Source organism: Gigantopelta aegis, chromosome 9, assembly GCF_016097555.1.
Source record: "Gigantopelta aegis isolate Gae_Host chromosome 9, Gae_host_genome, whole genome shotgun sequence".
NCBI classification, from domain to species: Eukaryota; Metazoa; Mollusca; class Gastropoda; order Neomphalida; family Peltospiridae; genus Gigantopelta; species Gigantopelta aegis.
In genome coordinates this window covers 3,217,367-3,237,373 of record NC_054707.1, presented here as the reverse complement: position 1 = coordinate 3,237,373, position 20,007 = coordinate 3,217,367, and the positions used below count along the sequence as shown (strand labels likewise).

General features: G+C 35.3%; 1 protein-coding gene across 3 annotated transcripts; it reads left to right on the top strand.

Annotated features, from left to right (window-relative positions):
* The first annotated feature begins 1,779 nt into the window (after positions 1-1,779).
* Positions 1,780-19,459, top strand: LOC121381055 (thymidylate synthase-like). Of its 3 annotated transcripts, none has more exons than XM_041510136.1 (9): positions 1,780-2,152; positions 2,932-3,067; positions 4,787-4,914; positions 6,210-6,386; positions 6,743-6,913; positions 8,214-8,314; positions 9,512-9,586; positions 18,214-18,285; positions 19,154-19,459. In XM_041510136.1, the coding sequence occupies exons 2-9, from the start codon at positions 2,970-2,972 to the stop codon at positions 19,289-19,291; spliced, it is 960 nt and encodes a 319-aa protein (XP_041366070.1). In that variant the 5' UTR covers positions 1,780-2,152; positions 2,932-2,969; the 3' UTR covers positions 19,292-19,459. The 3 variants fall into 3 exon arrangements, with proteins under 3 accessions (XP_041366070.1, XP_041366069.1, XP_041366071.1); XM_041510135.1 differs by having other exon boundaries at positions 2,909-3,067; XM_041510137.1 differs by having other exon boundaries at positions 1,798-1,816.
* The last annotated feature ends 548 nt before the right edge of the window (positions 19,460-20,007 follow it).

The following is a 20,007-nucleotide window of genomic DNA, read 5'->3' as shown; positions in this document are numbered from 1 at the left end:
GCAATATATTTTGAGACACTTATACCCCATGGACCGGGCAAGGCTAGGTGCAAAAATGTTCAGACACATTCTAGGTACATATCTAATGGATCGGGGTGGTGGTCCATGCCGTCTAAGCCATCGGCACGACGTCGTTCGTGCATGGGCTGTCACCATAATAATAATTGGCAAAAAACTCATAGTCGTGTATATGCAATATATTTTGAGGCACTTATACCCCATGGACCGGGCAAGGCTAGGTGTAAAAATGTTCAGACACATTCTAGATACATATATAATGCTTCGGGGTGGTGGTCCATGCCGTCTAAGCCATTGGCACGACGTCGTTCGTCTATGGCCTGTCGCCATAATGAAAACTGACAGAAAACGCATAATCATGTATATGCAATATATTTTAAGGCACTTATACCCCATGGACCGGGCAAGGGTAGGTGTCAAAATGTTCAGACATATTCTAAATACATTTCTAATGCAACAATGTGGTGGTCCATGCCGTCTGATCCATCGAAACGACATAATTTATCCATGACCTGTCGCCAGACTGAAATTCGGCAGAAAAAACAACAGCAATATGATGTATATATGTAATGCATTTGCATGCACTTAAACCCCATGGACTGGACAAGTCTAGTTGTTAAAATGTGGTCTTTGTACATTTGTAGAATCCTTTCGATTCCATCCATAACTTATTTTACAGTTTTTACGTGATACTGATTTTTAATGTAAATTTTAATATTATCTATCTGTGATATTTGTATTTTTTGCACAGTTCTTTACACTGTATTTTAATTTAACTGTTGAATTTTTATATTGATGTTGTTCATCACTTTATTTGTTTGTATTTACTATAGTTTGACACCCAATAGCCGATGTATTTTTCATGCTGGGATGTCATTAACCATTCATTCATTAATAGCACATTTCTAATGCAATCCGTCTGACCCATAGCAACGACGTCGTTTATCCATAGCCTATCGCCATAAAGAAAATTAGAAGAAACGCATAATCATGTATATATCCAATGTATTTTGATGCACTTATTTGCCATATGGACCGGGCAAGACTAGGTGTCAATAATTCCAGACATGTTCACACACACACACACACAGAGAGAGAGAGAGAGAGAGAGAGAGAGAGAGAGAGAGAGAGAGAGAGAGAGAGAGAGAGAGAGAGAGATATGGTGGTGGAAATGGGGTGAAAATGGGGTGGGGTATGACAAATTACGTGTTATGTAAATATGTCACTTTGATTGTCCGTAATGGTGATGTTGACGATAATAATAGTAGTAGTAATAATAATAATAATAATAATAACAATAATAATTAAATAATAATAAGATTATTATTATTATTATTATTATTTCTAGTAGTAGTAGTAGTTGTAGTAGTGGTAGTAGTAGTAGTAGTAGTAGTAGTAGTAGTAGTAGTAGTAGTAGTAGTAGTAGTAATACTAATAGTTGTTGTTATTGCTGCTGCTGCTGCTGCTGCTCATTTATTGGACAAAAGTAGTAAAATATGTGTGATATATTGCGATAATACCGAATATTTAGTTGTTTAGACAATATCGCAAGGCCTCAGATAGACCTTACCAGTCGATAAACTTAAACATGTAGTACGCGTAAAGCGAATGTGAAACGGACTTTCCAGTTACTTATTCGATATTGAATAAGGAACGAGGAACGAGGTATAAGTAACCAACTTCACAGAGCTGATTTTTAGAACCAAACATTTTCAACCAGTTTTGTTCAGTTGATCCGCCTCACAGTGTGAATAAGCGCTATTTGCATGTGCACGTAGTCGGTCTACTATTCAGTAGTGTACTGGCACTTTTAAGTTATTTTGCTTTATATTTGCTTTATAATAGTGTATATGTGTCCCCCTTCCCCAACTTTTTGGCACCTTTCAACGCTCGTGTATTATTACAGATTAAAGATATAGGCATACATGCCTATGGGCCTGTGGCATTGGAACAATATCTGGAGGGGTAGCACAGTCTCTGGTGGGACTAGAGTTTTTATCTTTTACATAGGGCCTATAAAGCACAAAAGATAATGACCAAAATAAGAACAGAAAATCTAATGTTTATACATTTATAATGTTGGTAAAATTAATGCCAGTGACAGGAAAAGAAGGAAGTGGTTAGGAGACAATTGGTAAATAATAATATATAGGGGTGAGTCTTGTCATTACAAAATATAGGCTAATGGAGGCAGAGTTACAAAAAATAAAGAGTGATCTTACGTTGTGTAATTGTTGAACGTCTTCAATAATCTTCATAATTGGACAATTATAAACTTTTGTCTTTTTAAAAAATGTTGACGTCTCCTCATATTAAATTTTTTTTTTAATAAAAACAAAAGGTCATTGGGTCCTTACATTTCACACTTTTGGTGCAAAAAATATATGTATAGTGTATATCTTATTCCGGTGAATCTTTTGGGGAACATATATATCAAATCAAAATACACTTGCTTTTTTCAAATTACAGAGAAACATACAATTAATTATCTGATGCATACAATAAGTAAAATTGCCTCTTTTGTGATATATACCACTCGTGGTGCACTGACGTCAATGAGCCCATCGATGGGGATCGACCCTAGACCGACTGCACATCATATGAGCGCTTTACGACTGGGCTACAGCCAGCTCTAGGCATCGGCAGCATTTCATTATTAGATTTCAAGACGTAAACTGAATAATAAGTACATTTTAACATATACTATATTATCATAAAGAACGAGATTAAAAAAATAATAATCTTTTGACTGAAATGCCAATATGTTACTAATAACCTCGAAATAAAATAAAAACTTGTCTTCAATTCCAATTTAATTAAATGTCCAACGTCCAACAGTCAGCCGACTAATGAATGGATAATCTCGCAACAGTACGAATCAATTCTTTAGCAGTAATTTCGTCATTGGTGTAGCGTCTCCAAGTGACAAAGACTTCTCCCTGCCAGGTCCTATGCTTCAGCTGTTGCATCCATCAACTCTTCCATCGCTCACTCGTTCCATTGTCATATTCACCAACTTGGCTTCTTGGAGAAGCAGAGGCACCAGCAGGTAAAATTGTATCCCGTCTCGTGTTGCTCTGACGTTAATTCGCCGATGCCAACCTTCAGTGTTGTTGTTTGTTCTAATCTGAAAGTGAATAACAAAAAATAAATAAATAAGAAAGAATGTAAATACAGTCTGGTTGTCCAGCATAAAACAGCATTAAAAAATTATAAGAAACAAAACACAATTAACAGAATTACAAGTTTTAGGTGGTGTGGTCATGTTTTCTGTACAGGGCAATTCCACGGTTACTCGCGTTACATTTTTATCATACTAATTCTTTTGATTTGCTCAGGATTAATAATTATACATTCAACACTTATTTTCTTTATTACATTTTATTAGTTAAATAATAAAAGTATATTATAAAAAAAAGAAAAAAGAAATATGATGATTAAAGTACTGTCGGAAATAGAATAAAAATGATTTTCGTCGATTATTTCTTGCATAATAAACTGACAAGTAAATATTTTGTAAATATCTATTTAATGATACTCTACCTAATTTAGCATTTACTTGTTTGGGCTCTCATTGATGTATAAGGTGGTGTTTACTCTTGAAATTAAAAGAAAGATGTCAGTTAACAGGTCATTTGTGCACTTTATTGGAAGAGACTATAACATATTTTGGTCAACATGTGTCAACTTCATTGCTGTTATGTACAATATGTGAGGGACTGTTTCTGATGATGGTTTACCCCTATATCTCTCTCAAAAACAAAATTCTTTGCAGTCTTTTATAAGTAACTTTTCAGCAAAACTGTAAAGAACAATTCTGAGTTTGTGATCTATTATACCAGTATTAAAGGTGCTATTTCAGTGTTGCACAATGACAGCTATTGCAAATCATTTTCTTAATAAACTTTCGATTTCACATTTAAAGAAGACGCCTTTAACTATATGCCCATAAATGATTATAGGAAATAATTTTATCTTCTAGTAGAAAATACATTTTTATTGGAAAATCTTTATCACAAACAGATGCTCACATATAACTATGATATAGCACCTTTAAGTGGTTGCAAGATTGTGTAAATTTCGAATGTACTTATATTGAATTTATATTCAATAAATACGTTTGTCATAATTCATCATTTATGCTGCAATTTGAAATAATCAGTTAACTTAGCTTTAAATTAAAAGTTTGTTTAAGGGTAAATGAAATTGACACATGTATATGATCAAAATGTGTTATAGTCTGTTCCAATAAAGGTCACAAATTACCTGTTTACTGACATCTTTGTTTTAATTACAAGAGTAAACACCACCTTGTACATCAATGAGAGCCAAAACAAGTGAATGCTAAATTAGGTAGAGTAGCATTAAATAGATATTTACAAAATATTTACTTGTCAGTTTAACATGAAAGAAATAATTGACGAAAATCATTTTTATTCTGGTGTGTGTGTGTGCGTTCGCACCCGTCGCATCCCCTTGGCTACGGGCCTGCTAGGTGGCCTTGTCAGCCTACATATAAGGTTACCTAGCTGCTATATGACATGGCATAGGTTTGGAGTTTTATGGTTCAACCATCAGTTGAGGGGCTAATTTTTACCTTTTACGTTCTGTTTATTCCAAATGGTTCTGATGTAAAATTGCGGTAGGCAAATGCATAATTTCTGTACATGGGTAACAAATTCTGTAACTTCAAGTGCTAGAAACAATTTTTTGTTGTGTTTCTGAACTGAGTTTTACGGGTGACATGATATGTCTTGCTCTGTTTCAGGTCAGATGAATTCCAATATCTGGAAGCCATTCAACAAATTATCGACCATGGCGTGCGGAAAGGAAACCGAACTGGCACAGACACATTTTCCATATTTGGAATGCAGATGAGATACAATCTGAAACAAAGTGAGAGTTGCTTTGGTGTTCAACCCATTATGTCCACGGATATTAAAGATATCCTCAATTTAATGTTCCAGCAAAAAAAATAGGTTATAAATATAAATTTAGATAATTTGCATGAGCGTTGTACAGATGAAATTAGAGCCCTATTCATGTTCAGATACATTAATGTAGAATAAAAAATAAAATAAAAGATGTCCTTAAAATTATTGAAAAATTAACTTGTAACTTTTGAATTGTTTTCAGGTCTGGCCCTCTGAGAATTGAAAATTTGGGTAAACATGGTTCGTAGCGGTCTTTAAAGTCCTTGAACGTCTTTGAATTTGAAAAAAATTATTTTTTGGTCTTTGAAAGTCTTTAAATTGTACTAAAAGTCTCTGGGCTTCTAGATTATGGTAGCCCCACTCACATGGCTAGTGGTATTTAATGTTGGGCTAGTAAATAACTATTATTGCCATGCCCAATGGGTAGTGAAAAACAAGTTGTCAAATGCTGCATTTAAGTTTATTTTGTAAATATGACTAACCTGCCCCCACCCTCCCAAATCTGAGTGTTTTTGATCCCTTTTTTTTCTCTTTGGGTAACATATTCATTACTACTATTAGTGAAATTGTATTAAGTAAAGTAGGGTTGGTGAATTTTTAAATCATGGCTAGTACATTTTTTAAATCACTGATACCATGGCTAGTGGATTTTGTAAAAACTCTAGACGCCCCGAGTCTTTAAAAGTCTTCAAATTCTCAAATCATAGCCAAAGCAATGATGATATCTTTTACAGCTGCATGCATTTGATATTTTCCAATTACAAGGTTTAATCAGTCATCATGCATGTAAAAAAGCTAAAACCAATTGCCATGGACAGCCATGTAAACGAACCGATTTGGTATTTTTATCACATTATATTGTCTTTGACTGCTGTGTAAAAGTCTTTGACAATGGCAGATAAGTCTTTGAATTTGTTTGGTCTTTAAGGCTATGAACCCTGGTAAACCATTTATAGCTTACGCAAAAACAAATTCAGGTAACCCATTGAGATCTTACGTAACCCGTCATGACCATGTAAATGATGTCATAAATTCAATGTCAGGGCTCGAATTGCCGTCAGTGCCGTGGTTAAGTTTGAGCCCTGCAATGTGCAAATGAAAAATGAGTTACGCAAACTACTGATGCGAGCAAGACATGGACGAAACTATTGCTCGCATTTTTTCAGACCTGATTTTACATAATTTTCTATTTATTTCTACTGTTTGTTCAGTGTGTAATGTTCACTTAAAATTGACAATAGTTTGGTTCACTTGTAGGTTTTCCACTCTTGACAACAAAGCGTGTGTTCTGGAGAGGGGTTGCTGAAGAGATCCTGTGGTTTATCAGGGGCTCGACGAATTCCAAGGAACTCAGTGACAAAGGAGTCAACATATGGAATGCTAATGGATCAAGAGCTTTCCTAGACAGTCTGGGAATGACCGAACGAGAAGAAGGTAAAATAAATGTCGGGAAGACAGGATTATGAAATTTAAAGGGAGGGAAGGGTTGTTTGTCAAGTGTTAAGTATTGTTTACAGTATATATCTTTATTTAATAATAAATATGGGAATTATTTACATTCAGATTGAGAATTTACTCTAACATTGAGAATAAACACTGACAAAGCCATTTGGGAATGGTGCCGATTATCAGAGACTAGAAACATAGCTACAAAATAGCAGTTATCACATGGATTTTTGCCAAATTAAAATAAAATTCATCCGTTCTTAATATCAAATTTGGCGAGTGGCAGAGCTAGCCCTGGCTGTGGTCCCCTTTTACTAAACACTTAATACATGTATACCTTTCAGGTGACTTGGGCCCGATGTACGGGTTTCAGTGGAGACATTTCGGAGCCGACTACAAAGATATGCACACGGACTACAGTAGACAAGGAATCGACCAGCTCCAGTCTGTCATCGAGAAAATCAAAAACAGTCCTGATGACCGGAGAATCGTTATGTCAGCGTGGAATCCACCAGGTAAGGGAGATAATGGGCCATGTTCTGTATTGCATGAATGAGGTTCATGTGGGTCATGTAATTTGCAAATGTCCTGTTCCAGGCCTGCAAAATCATGTGCAAGTGTTGAGTTCCTGGATGGAAAATTAATGAAAATCAATTTATTAGTCCACTACCGGTCCAACCAGAGGGTACTATATAGGTTTTATTATTTATATACTGTTACAGGTCAAGTTTCACCTTTATGGAGATTTACCTTTTTTTTTCAAAGAGTTATGGCCCTTGAACTTAGAAGATATGAAAACATGTTTTCCAGAATGTTTTCGGAATGCCTCAAAATATTGAGCTGAAATTTTGTGTATAGCTTTACCGTATATTGGTACAAATTAAGTTTGACTTTTATGGCGATTTACACCATTTGTCACAGAGTTCTGGCCCTTGAACTTAAGAGATATGAAAATTTGTTGGGCCTGGTAGAGAACATGTATTGCTTTGGCAGTACCCTCGGAATGTTTGTTTTAATTTTTCTTGTTTAAAATGACACAAGACGGTATTGACAGTGCATAACAAAACACTGAAATGTTATTAATTATGTTTTAGCTTGATGATCATAGAAAATTCCTTAAAAACAAGTCATGGAAAATATATTTACCCAGGCCTCTGAACATCATGAAAATGAGCGTCTCATTTGTGCAAGTTTAGTTTTATGTAACCCATTTTTTATTCACACATTAAATTTAGAACATCACTTGCTTGGTCATGGCGGGTTATGCAAAAATTAAATGGTTTTTTTTTTAATTTGCAGATTTGCACTCCTCTGAGGCCCATTTATGATGAAATGTTTGTTTTATAAATCCGTCATGTTCATTCATTTGTCAGCTGTCTAGAAATCTACACTAATTAGTTGTAAATTTATCTTCAAAATTGCATCATAGAAATAATTGCGACCTACCCCTCTTTATGGGCGGGACATGGTCCAGTGATAAAGCGTTTGCTTGATGCGCGGCCGGTCTAGGATCAATCCCCGTCGTTAGACCCATTGGGCTATTTCTCGCTCCAGCCAGTGCTCCACAACTGGTGTAACATAGGCCGTGGTATGTACTATCCTGTCTGTGGTGCATATAAAAAATCCCTTGCTGCTAATCGAAAAGAGTGTCGACTGCGGGTTTCCTCTCAATATCTGTGTGGTCCATAACCATATATTTGACGCCATATAACCATAAATAAAATGTGTTGAGTGTGTTGTTAAAATAAAACGTTTCCTTCCTTCCTACACTTCTTTATATAATGTAAATTGTGATGTGTCCATCTTGTTTTTCAGATCTTCCTAAGATGGTTTTGCCTCCCTGTCAATGTTTGGTTCAGTTCTATGTAGCGAATGGAGAACTGTCTTGTCAGATCTACCAGAGGTCAGCTGACATGGTGAGACATATACAGATGTTTTGATTTTAATCCCCTACTGGTCCAACTGAAGGGGACTGTATGTTTAATCTTCGTCCAGGTGGGGTTTTTTCACAATGCCTTCAGCTCAAATTTTGTATATAGCTTTATCATGGGATGGGATGGGAACTCTATTTACGTGCCCATATCCACAGAGGTTCAGGAGCACCTATCCCGGATCTGGCCTCTGACTTCGCCAGTGACCAATTCCGGGGCAGGAAGTAGCTTTATTATGTATTGTTACAAATCAAATTTGACTTTTATGGCCATTTACCCATTTATGACAAGAGTTATGGCCCTTGAACTTAAGAAATTTGAAAATCCGGACTTTGTTGCTGCAGTGCCTGATGATATTGAGATGAAATTTTGTATATAGCTTTATCATGTACTCTTACAGATCCAAGTTTACCTTTTATGGCAATTTACCCATTTCCCCCAGTTATGGCCCTTGAACTTAAGAGATACGATTTGTTGGGCCCAGTAGGGGACATGTATTGCTTGAGCAGTACTCTACGAATGCTTTTTGTTTATTTACTTAATCCTGTTTGTATAAAAACAAACATATGACATACATGTAGATTGGATTTTGTTTGCTAACGTATAGTCCGATATCAGATGATAACATTGTCGTGTATGTTTTCATTTCAAATAAAGACTATGTTAATTTTATTAAAATTATTGAAAATCCTATATTAAAATGTCTTTTTAGCTAAAACGAATTTACTCCCATGAATAATGACATAATTTGGAAAATGTTCCGGCTGAAATGTCCCTGTCTGCTGTCTAGTTATTGTTTCAGAGAAATGATCCAGAGTGAACTCATGTATGAATAATGATGTTATCCTTGTAAAAGTTTCAAATTCAATTTAGAATGTTCAGCAGTGGTAATTTAAGTTTAGAATGTTCAATATTAGTAATTTGTAATACTCTTAGTCTGCTGCATTTTCAGGAAATCAAAATGTTAACTTTTAACAAGTAAAATCCTGTGAAAAGTCTTTTGGCCCTCATTCTTCTGTGAAAAGCTCATACCCCATTACAAGAACCTTTTGTTTTTAATATATCATTTGTGTGTGTGTGTGTGTTTCCTGTTAGCAGCTCATGTAGGTCATCTGAAAAAATCATTTACATTTTGGACGTTTCTTGGTTATATGATATGTCTTGTTTTAATTTTTATTACAGGGTTTAGGAGTTCCATTCAACATTGCAAGTTATTCTCTCTTAACTTGTATGATTGCACATGTGACTGGCCTCAAGGTATGTTGTCTATCAGTGCATTCCTTCGTAGTTTTTTTAAGAATACTTTTAGTGTAATCCTAGTAGCTACAGCATTTCAGTGGTAGTTGATCAAATTGTCAGTAGTTTTGTTTTAAAAGAATAAATCAGGCTTGAGAATTTACCACGTTTTAGGGGCCACCAGGACCATTTCTGCAATTTGTGCCAATCCGAGGAGATCTAAAAAAAAAATACCATTAAAGAGCTACTACCAACAGCAATGGTTAGTTTTTCTTCCTCTTGGCTGGCACCAAACGAAGTGGTTTATACAGCAGTTTCCCCTGCTCTTGGCTGGCACCAAACGAAGTGGTTTATATAGCAGCTTCCCCTGCTCTTGGCTGGCACCAAACTAGGTGGTTTATATAGGGAGGTACCCAAAGTTGGTTAGCTCCCTTTGCCGCCAGCAGGCGCGCAATGTTAGGTAATACATCCGGTAAGTGCATTTCACAAACAAACAATGGACGAGCACTACCATTTTACGGATGAAGAAATCGATTGTTGAAAAGTTATTTGAAGCGACACAGTCCACCAGTTATGGGGAACAAAGCAGCATTAATAGTGAGGTCAAAAGGTGTTAGAAAATTAAATCTTTGAAGAATTAATTACTTAGAAAGCGAGGACAATTTGTGTGTGGAAAGGCGGTGGACTGAAAAATTGACGACGCCCCTGGGCGAGCAAATACCCGATCCGTCTACATTATTCAACTGGTCCAGTGACTTATCTGCGACACCAGATTTTACAGACAATGACATTTACAATTACTTAGTTTTAACAATGAAAGCAAAGAGACAGATGCGGTCAAAAGTTTACTACGAAGACAGACACGTGCATTCGTTGGAATACAATGCTGTTTCAGACGTGTGTTCACACTGCATTATCAAATGCAAAGTACTGCCTTCAATTCCAACATCGAATAAACTTTAAAATCCTGACCATGACGTTTGGGTATGCCTTTCAAAAGTGACTGGAAAAGTCAATTCTGCCAGTTGCAACTGTGTAGCAGGGTGAGTACAGTGCTAGTTATTACTGTCCTTATTAACTGGGCTTATAACATATATAAATTATAATACATTGTTCCTGATCAGTTTAGGCCACTTAAAATTATTCTTGGTTCTCATAACATATATAATTCTCCCTGCTTCAATAATTATATTGACTGAATGAAATGGGGGGGTTGCAGGTTCAGCCTGAAATTGTATCCACTTGATGGTGGTCATTAAACTTTAAAGGTTTATTAAACAGAATAAATATAATTTATAATTGTACAATGGTCAGAATGCTTGTTTACACTTAAAAGCAGTATAAAAATAGAATTAAAATAATATATATATAATTATATATATATATATCATCTGATATGGTACTACCCTTGAAATTAGCTACAGCAATATTTTAATTATTAGTTTATTTATTAACTTTTTTGTATTTTTTAATTGCAGGGAAGGAGAAGCATGCAACCATGTGGGTGCACTTTTGTATGCCCTTGTAGACATTACAAGTAATACAACATTAGGAATTGCAGTAACATCATTACCATGCAAATGGAATAATCCAAGAAAAAGAAAAATGAGTCCAAAAAAGGCACAAAAAATGAATTTCTCTCATTTAAAACCCAAAGTGCTTGATACTACCAATAACACCATGGATAACAACACAGATACACCTAACTCTTCATGCAGTGATAAACCAGTACCTGCTACAAAAAATACCCATACACATACAGTCAAGTCCACTGTGGATCAAGAAAGATTTCGCACCAAATTACTCAATGCAAATTTGAATGTTGGTTGGCTAACATTCTTTCACACAGACAAACCCCACATTCCAAAATTACACAACATTATATTTCAGTATCACAATAAGACTAACTTAAAGGCTGAAATATGCCAGGAATATTTTGAGGAAGTATTTGATAATATGAAGGTTTTAGAAAGTGATGTTATTCAAATTGAGAAGTTGACATGTGGGCAAAATAAAAATTAGCAATGGCAAGAAGCCAGAAGTGAAAGAATAACAAGTTTTAATTTTGGTTCCATTTTTAAAAGAAAAAGTAATTTGGAGCCAGACAATTTTGTTAAAACTATTTAAAATTACAGGGAGTTTGACAACAAACATGTAAAATGGGGACGGGATCATGAACCTGCTGCAAGAAGATGTTATGTAAATAGTATTGTAAAAAATCATGAAAATCTGAGTGTGTTACAGTGTGGTCTTCTGGTGAATGTGCAATATCCACATCTTGGCTCCAGCCCAGATGGACTTGTTTCTTGCGTTTGCTGTGGAGATGGTGTGTTAGAGATAAAATGCCCTTCATCTGACAAGTGGAAACTAAAATCACCTAACGAATGCTGTGATGATGGAGATTTCTTTTGTACATTAGATGAGATCAATAAAGTTGTTTTAAAAAGTTCACACATTTACCATTATCAGATTCACGGACAAATGGGGATAACTGGGAGGATGTACTGTGATTTCGTGCTATGGACATTGAAAGGACATACTATTCAGAGAATTGCTTTTAATGTTCAGTTGTGGGATACGATGTTAAAGAAACTGAAGCATTTTTATTGCATTGGGATTACTCCAGAGCTGTACTCTAGAAGAATTAAAAGAGGCATGTCTCTATACTCTGTATGTTGAGAACTAACCAGGTGTTTGTACTTTAATAAATGCAACTAGCCCGGTCTTATTGTAAATAAAATGTATATATGTTTTTTTTGTTGTGTTTTTTTTTCTTATATTTTTTTTTTTTTTCAGAATGTTTGTCCTCTTCTTGTAGAGTAAACAAACTTTTTAACCAAAATCAGAAACTTGACACTAGTTCAATAAAATTAGCTGTATATATATTAGATTAAAAACCCCTTTCTTTCCTCCACCTTTACCCCTCCCTGTGTTTTTCTTCCCTTTTTATTTGTTTACCCCCTTTTGGGGGGGGGGGGGGGGGGGTGGCTTATAGCCGTTGAATTTTAGATTAGGGATTTAGGAACAATAGGATACAACAAATATACAATTATATTTTACACAAAATGCATGCAGTAATGACATTACTTTGAAACAACCCCCAAAGTATCATGTATACTTAATGCAATAATGGCCCTATCATGGGTGGCTAGGACAAAAGAAAACCTAGTCACCCCCATTAGCCCTGGCTTACCTCGTTCGGGCGGACAAAATAATTGCTAAGTACTATCCGCCTTAAACTTTACTTTTGATCCGCATTCCAAATTGGCATCCAATCACCGTAATCAAAATAAATATGCGCCTTCCTTTTACACTTTTGGACTAATCTCTACGGAGAAATTACAAAACCAGATGCATCTAGCACACCCCACTCTGGTCTACTGACAGGGCTGGCAGAACTCCCTTGTGCTGTAGTGTGACCTCCTCTCCTCTTTCCTCCCCCCCCCCTCTCTCTCTTATCCTTAGTGGACACCAGCTATGGCCCAGGTCATAACCGATGCCCAATAGGGGCGTCTGCTATAACAGCTTGACCTGAATGTGGACGTTAAACCTTTTGACCTTGACCTTAAAACTGAGTTTCAAAAAAATAAACCGACATCTGTAGTCAGCATTTATCAGTTAATTTTATTAATTTTGCTGAAACAATGTTATGATTCAATTAATTTGCAACATGTTTAATATATATATATATATATATACACACACAAAACCTACATTTATTAATTCACAGGTGTGCTCTCTGAAAACAATTACATTAGTCATAGCTCTAAAATTTACATTTTTGTCATATTACAAATACATTGTACATAATTACTTGCCCATAATGCCCATATGACAAGAATGAATATTGGTGGAACATTTGGACCCTGCTGCAAGTCACAATTTACAACAACAAAAAATCTGATGGTTTTCTACCATTACCTGTACATGTAAATAAATTAAATTACATACTGCATCAGCACTGATTTTTTTTTTAAAGTAGGTGTTTTTTTATTATACATTTTTATGTGCAATTAACCAGACTTTGTAAAAAGAAAAGTGTATGCATTTAAAAGAAAACTTTTGTATATGTTTGGGTTTAAATGGTTCTGAATCTGTGCTCCAGAATGCTATGCAAATAACAGGAATATGGTATTATCATGTATGCAATTAAGTGGAGTAAACTATATTATTAAAAAGTGACTAATTTGAGCGAATTTTAATTTTTTTTCTTAAAATCGCTCAAACTCAAAGTGGGGGACATAATAAACATAGCTTAAAGACAAATTACACCTTTGAAACCCTGATTGAGTGAAATAAATAGGTCATATCCATCACATAGTGTATTAGCCCATACATATATATTTTGACATAAGATTTGCATGTGTGTGAATAGAATATTACAGTGAAAACAAAAAGTTTATAGGTAGTACTTTAGGCATTTATGTATGTTATTGACGTACATGTAACTTGTGATTGTCTCATTGTTTCAGTACCAGTGGTGGCTGTAGATTTGTTAGTTGTGTGCATAATTTCCATATTTTTGAGGACGTGCACAATTGAAATTGGCATTACACCTTGTAAAATTCTGAAATTTTTTATTCGTTCCATTTGTCTTTCCACATGAATTCTTAAATTTGCAATAGTTTTTGTTTCTATAACTTCCCTCTTAGTAAAAACTAATTTGTTTTTTTTTAGAAGGTGGAATTATTAAATGTATTCCTTTTGGGGTAGTTAGATCAGAAATCAAAAGTCCTTTGTCTGCCATTATTGCATCACCCTCTTCACAAAGATCTAACAAACCAGTAAGATTTGTGATTTGCTTATCACTTGTACTACCTGTATACAAATCGGATAAAAAGGTGACTACACCAGCTGGGCTAATTCCCACTAAAGATTTAAATGTCATATGAGACTTGTAATCACTGTACATGGCTGACTGCAATGGTAATGAGGAGGGAGTTTGTGTCTTAATCTCAGTACAGTCTATAATACGGTAACTCGGCATTTTGGATATTTCTGTTGAAATGAACTTGGCATTGACTCATCAATATTTTCCCTGCTTGGCCATTGTATTAAAAAATCAAATTGTACATCAAGGTAGTCAATCCACTTATTACAAATTCTACTACAGGATGAAACAGAAATGTAGAATCTGTCTGCTAAATCTTCCAGTAAAAGACCCAGTCGAAGGCGCATTAATACTAAAAAATACTCATCAATAAGTCGTAGAGCTTTAGGGCGACCAGTTTCATTTGTGGAAATGAGATCATTTTTCAAGCAGTCATCAAATAATATCTTACTACATTGTTCAGCATTTTCAGATACATGTTTATCAATTTTCTTTTCATTTACATCTGCTCTAATTTCCTCAAACAATGCTTCAAATATGACTGCATTTGGTATTCCGGTATAAAAAGCCACTTTCTCGTCATTATTCTTAATGTCATTATATGTCAGTAATGGTTTATTAACCTGAGTGGATATATCTTCAACATTGCAAAAGAGACTAAAGTCTGTTTGAGTGGATGAATTTCCAATTTAGTCTGTGTCCCATTTTCCATATATGTGTTCAAGGTAGCTGTTTGAGTAGTCTGGTGTCTGATGTTAGATAATTCAGGGGTTGGGCCACTGTAGCAGTGCATTGAAAGGGAGGTATCTAATCTCGATGTTGCAGTTGACAAACACATTACATCTTCATCTGATCCATTCCCACTAGAACTGACACTACCTTCAATGCGATCCTCTTCAGTAGTTTCGTGTACATGCATGTCAGCATTCTTTGGAATTTCTAACTCGGCAGTTGAAACATCTGGTGAATAATGCTGCAATAAAAACCCAAGAATTAATTTTATAAATAATGAGTTATAAACTTTTTTTTTCTGCCACAGAATATATATTTATTACATATTTTTAACTTTGTTTTGTGTGGGTTCTTCCTGTAAATATTACAAACATTTGCTTTAGGAAGTTCTTCTAGACAATTAGGAATTATTGGCATTTGTAATGTTACTAGTTATGTCTTATACATAGGTAATTTATAATATTTTTTAATTGCTAAAATTAAACCATTATGATATGTAAATGGTGGTCTAAAGTCATATTTTCTACTAAATAATCATTGTTTTACAATAAAGGTTACAATATGATTATTCTTTATGCACATATGATATATCTCTATTGACAAAATTATTATAAACAAATAATAATTACACCTATAATTTTCAGTAATTAAGAACTCCATCACATATCTCATTACACTAGTTTTGATCTGAAGGAGAAGTAAAAAGTTAAATAAATAGAGAATAAGTAAAAAGAAATAATAGTTTTAACCGTGTCTATGTTTTATCATTAAAATGGAGTAAAGATTTTTAAATAAAAACTAAATCTTTTTGAATGAGCCTGTTGCCCTGTTATTGCAACTCGCGTTTATGTTAATTATTATTATTTTAAATTTATTATTGCACATGTATATTACTATTACTTACCGTTATCTTGAATATTCTTGTTGGGAAAATAGATGGCAGATTAGCAATTTTCGTCGGGTCTTTGTTTCCAACAAAGTGATGTCCACATATTCTCGTTGAATTGTAACTTGTAAATCTAAAGTCTGATCTTATTAACTTACATCGACTTAACCAAATCTTTTGTAGATTTTGATTCAGCGTGAATCGGTGCATTGTCACCTTTTCTCCATCAATCCATTTGTTAGTGTGATTCGAACAAATACAACAATAAATTGCTTTCGATGGCATTTTCCTTGTGCTCAACAGCTGATCGTGTGTGGCACTTACCGGAAGTATCGCGAGTGGCTTTTTCTGCTCTTTTCGCATATATGAGAGTCTTCCGGCAGGGGCGGACAATTCATATTTTAGTAGTCTCCTATAGCAACTTCCCCTGCTCTTGGCTGGCACCAAACGAAATGGTTTATATAGCAGCTTTCCCTGCTCGGTCACTTAATTGTAAATAAACTACACAAATTTGTCTTTGCACCCGCACCTTTTTAAAAAAAAAATTTTTTTATTACTGATGCATTCCATCCTAGCTAACTAAGGTAAGTCAACTAGGGTTCCAGAAGCAAAGACATGCAGGAAAACCGATACCCAACTATCCAGATAGCCTGAAGACAAACCAAGTAAGCCTACTAAAATCCTATATTTAGGGGGCGGGAATCAAAATTCTTCAAACTAAGTACCTAGATTGGTGCATATATGTATACAATTGCTACTTGCCACCGTTAATTTCGTTTTATTGCATTGGTAATAAAGTTAAGTATGCCAAGCACTAGGCTTTTTAAACCAATACCTACACTATAAGGGTTTAACCCTTCAAATTAGATAGCTATGCTAGTTTAACTCCCCCTCCGTCATTGTATTCAATGCTATACAATGACGGAGGGGGATGGGTGGTCATGAATGACCGTTGAACTCACTAGAATAGGGACTTAAGACAATAGGTACAACCTTAACACAAAACTAGGATTCACACACAGACTACACGCTCACTGCATCATTACACAGGGTGCATTGACTAATGATAGCAATGCACCCGCCCCCATTTAATGGCCTAGCACGTACTCTAATAAGGAACTGGACAAAAGAATACCGGTTCGAGTACACAACTGCAATGCACCCGGGGGAAGCTGAACAAAAGAATATCGGCCTCCCCAACCCAAACCCCCAATACTTGCTGCTGGTAATAACTTGGTACTTGGTGATGCCTCGACCAGAAGCGGTCGGGCCCTTTATATGGGCAACCTAGGGAGACACCACAGCATCGTAGAGGTCTAAAATTAACGAGCTACTCTCAATTCACTAATATCAAAACCTATATAAGCTCGGCCATTTACCTTTCGACCGACCGTTCAAAATTGCGCCAAATTCCCTCGATAAAAATTGCGCACCCTTTTCTCTTTGGCATTTAACTGCTCCATTCAAATTCCATAGCACCACCACCACCCCTACCCGCCTGCTACCGATTTGATCGGGCTGCTGGTGCTCCCTTGCACCTGCCAATGCAGGCGGTCCCTCCTCTCCCCTCCCCCCACCTTTCCTGTCATGGACGGAGGAGCCGGCCAAGGCCGGCTCTTGTGCCCACGACAAGCGTGTGCTACAACAGCTTGTTCTGAATGTGCACGTAAAACCCTATGACATGACATGACATGCTCGGTCACTGTACGCTTCTTCGCAGTTACCCTCTACTTTCACTCTGACCAGTTCCCATGCCTGAATAAATATACCTTTGAATTTTAAAAAATCGTTAAAAGTTATTGCAATACTCAGAATAGTGTAAAGTGGTTTACATTGAACTACATACAGGTATGTTTATATCTGTGTAGGAAATAAATAGTTTTCCAAAGACTGATGGCTTATATAAAATAATATACTTGATACCTGTTGCTATCAAGCTTATATCCCTTGTAATAAGTTTTTACTACCTAAAGTGCCTGACAAATGAAAATTATTTCACAAGACACTCTTATTATCCTATATATATCAATATCCTTTAATGAGTGTCAAGTAAGTTAGCAAAGCACATATAATTATTTTATGATATAATGGGAGACTGTCCATGTTTTGTGTAAAATTGCAAAACATGTATTTCAGCTGAGCACGTGAATACCTTTGTTGCTGTGACTGATTTAACTCATTTTTGGTTTTCTGTTTCAGCCTGGTGACTTTGTGCATACATTGGGAGATGCACATATTTACGTTAACCACATAGAGCCGTTGAAAGTGCAGGTCAGTGTATTCATGCTCATGTATGCTCATCACTTTATTTGTTTGCATTTACCATAGTTTGACATCCAATAGCTGATGTATTTTTCGTGATGGGGTGTCGTTAAGCATTCATTCATTCATTTACCATAGTTTGACACCCAATAGCCGATGTATTTTTCGTGCTGGGGTGTCGTTAAGCATTCATTCATTCATTTACCATAGTTTGACACCCAATAGCTCATGTATTTTTCGTGCTTGGGTGTCGTTAAGCATTCATTCATTCATTTACCATAGTTTGACACCTAATAGCTCATGTATTTTTCGTGCTGGAGTGTCGTTAAGCATTCATTCATTCATTTACATGTTCGTTAATAATAGATAACTGTTACTGTTAATTACATTTTTATTTTTATAATTTGTTTGTGGGCTTAACAAGATAACAGTCACCGGTAGGACTGGTGATTATATTACTTAACTTGTCAGTCAGACATTTACCATTGTTCGACACCCAATAGCGGATGTATTGTTCATTCTGGGCTGTTGTTAAACATTCATTCATTTTATTGTCAGTCAGAATTTTCACTATTGAGCTAGTACTTTCTGTATCCCTGTAAACGTTAGGGGATCTATTTTATGTATTTATACAACAAGTACAACTGAAGCATACTATTATTCTTTAAAAATAATTTCACACGCACATTGAACAAGAACAGACATTTTTTATGACTGGCTTGATAATTAAATATACACTTCCAATAAACAATGTATAGCAATTAGTGTAGTTTGTGTGCAGATTAAAATTATGTTTCATGTTCATTAGTAATTTGATACATGTTAACCAGCTCATAAAAGTTTTTTTTTTTTTTTTTTGTCTTCCTTTTTTTTACAGTTAACCCGTGAGCCAAGACCATTTCCAAAACTGATTATTAAAGGGGAGGTGGACAGCATTGATGATTTCACAATGGACAATTTGGAACTCGTGAAATATAACCCTTACCCAAAAATCAAGATGGATATGGCTGTGTAATCAGCAGATGGTTTTTTGTATAAATGACAAAAATCACAACAAATATAGAGCTCTGTAGATCATCACTTGATTGTGTAATGTGGACAAAAATAATCACAAACATTGTGGTTACAGGGTTTGAGCTGCTGCCAATTTCAAATAAGTGTTTGATTTGGTGATGATATTTAACAATTCAGGGATCATTTTGTTTTAAAAATCTTGATTAGCAATATTTCTACTCAATTGAAAATTGATTAGCAACTACTATTTAATATTTTCAAATTGTGTAGCGATCTCTGAAACTTGTGAAGCAAATCGCGACATGATGCTGAACAAAATGTTCCCTGCAATATCATCAATGAAAAATATATTTTCTGATTTTCTGAAGCAATGGCGAACAATCGGACACTTTCCGACAGGTGGCGCTCGTGCACTATACACCATTCCTTTTTCTAAATTTGTATTGTCGTAAAGCACCGATCGGTATATCCCTCTATTATTCCCAACCTAATTGTGAGCATGTATGATGACTAAAGCGTAGAACGGCTAAAAATTAAAGTAAATAATAAAAATCTATGAAATTTCGCAGTTGGTAGTAAAAAAAAAAAAAGGAAGAATAAAAAAGAACAAAATAATGTCCAGTCATTTCGTGGGTTTTCCCCAACCATGTAGGTTACTGCCTACCGTTCTTACAACTTTCTATCATATATCCACCATGCCAAAACCATTAAATGTGT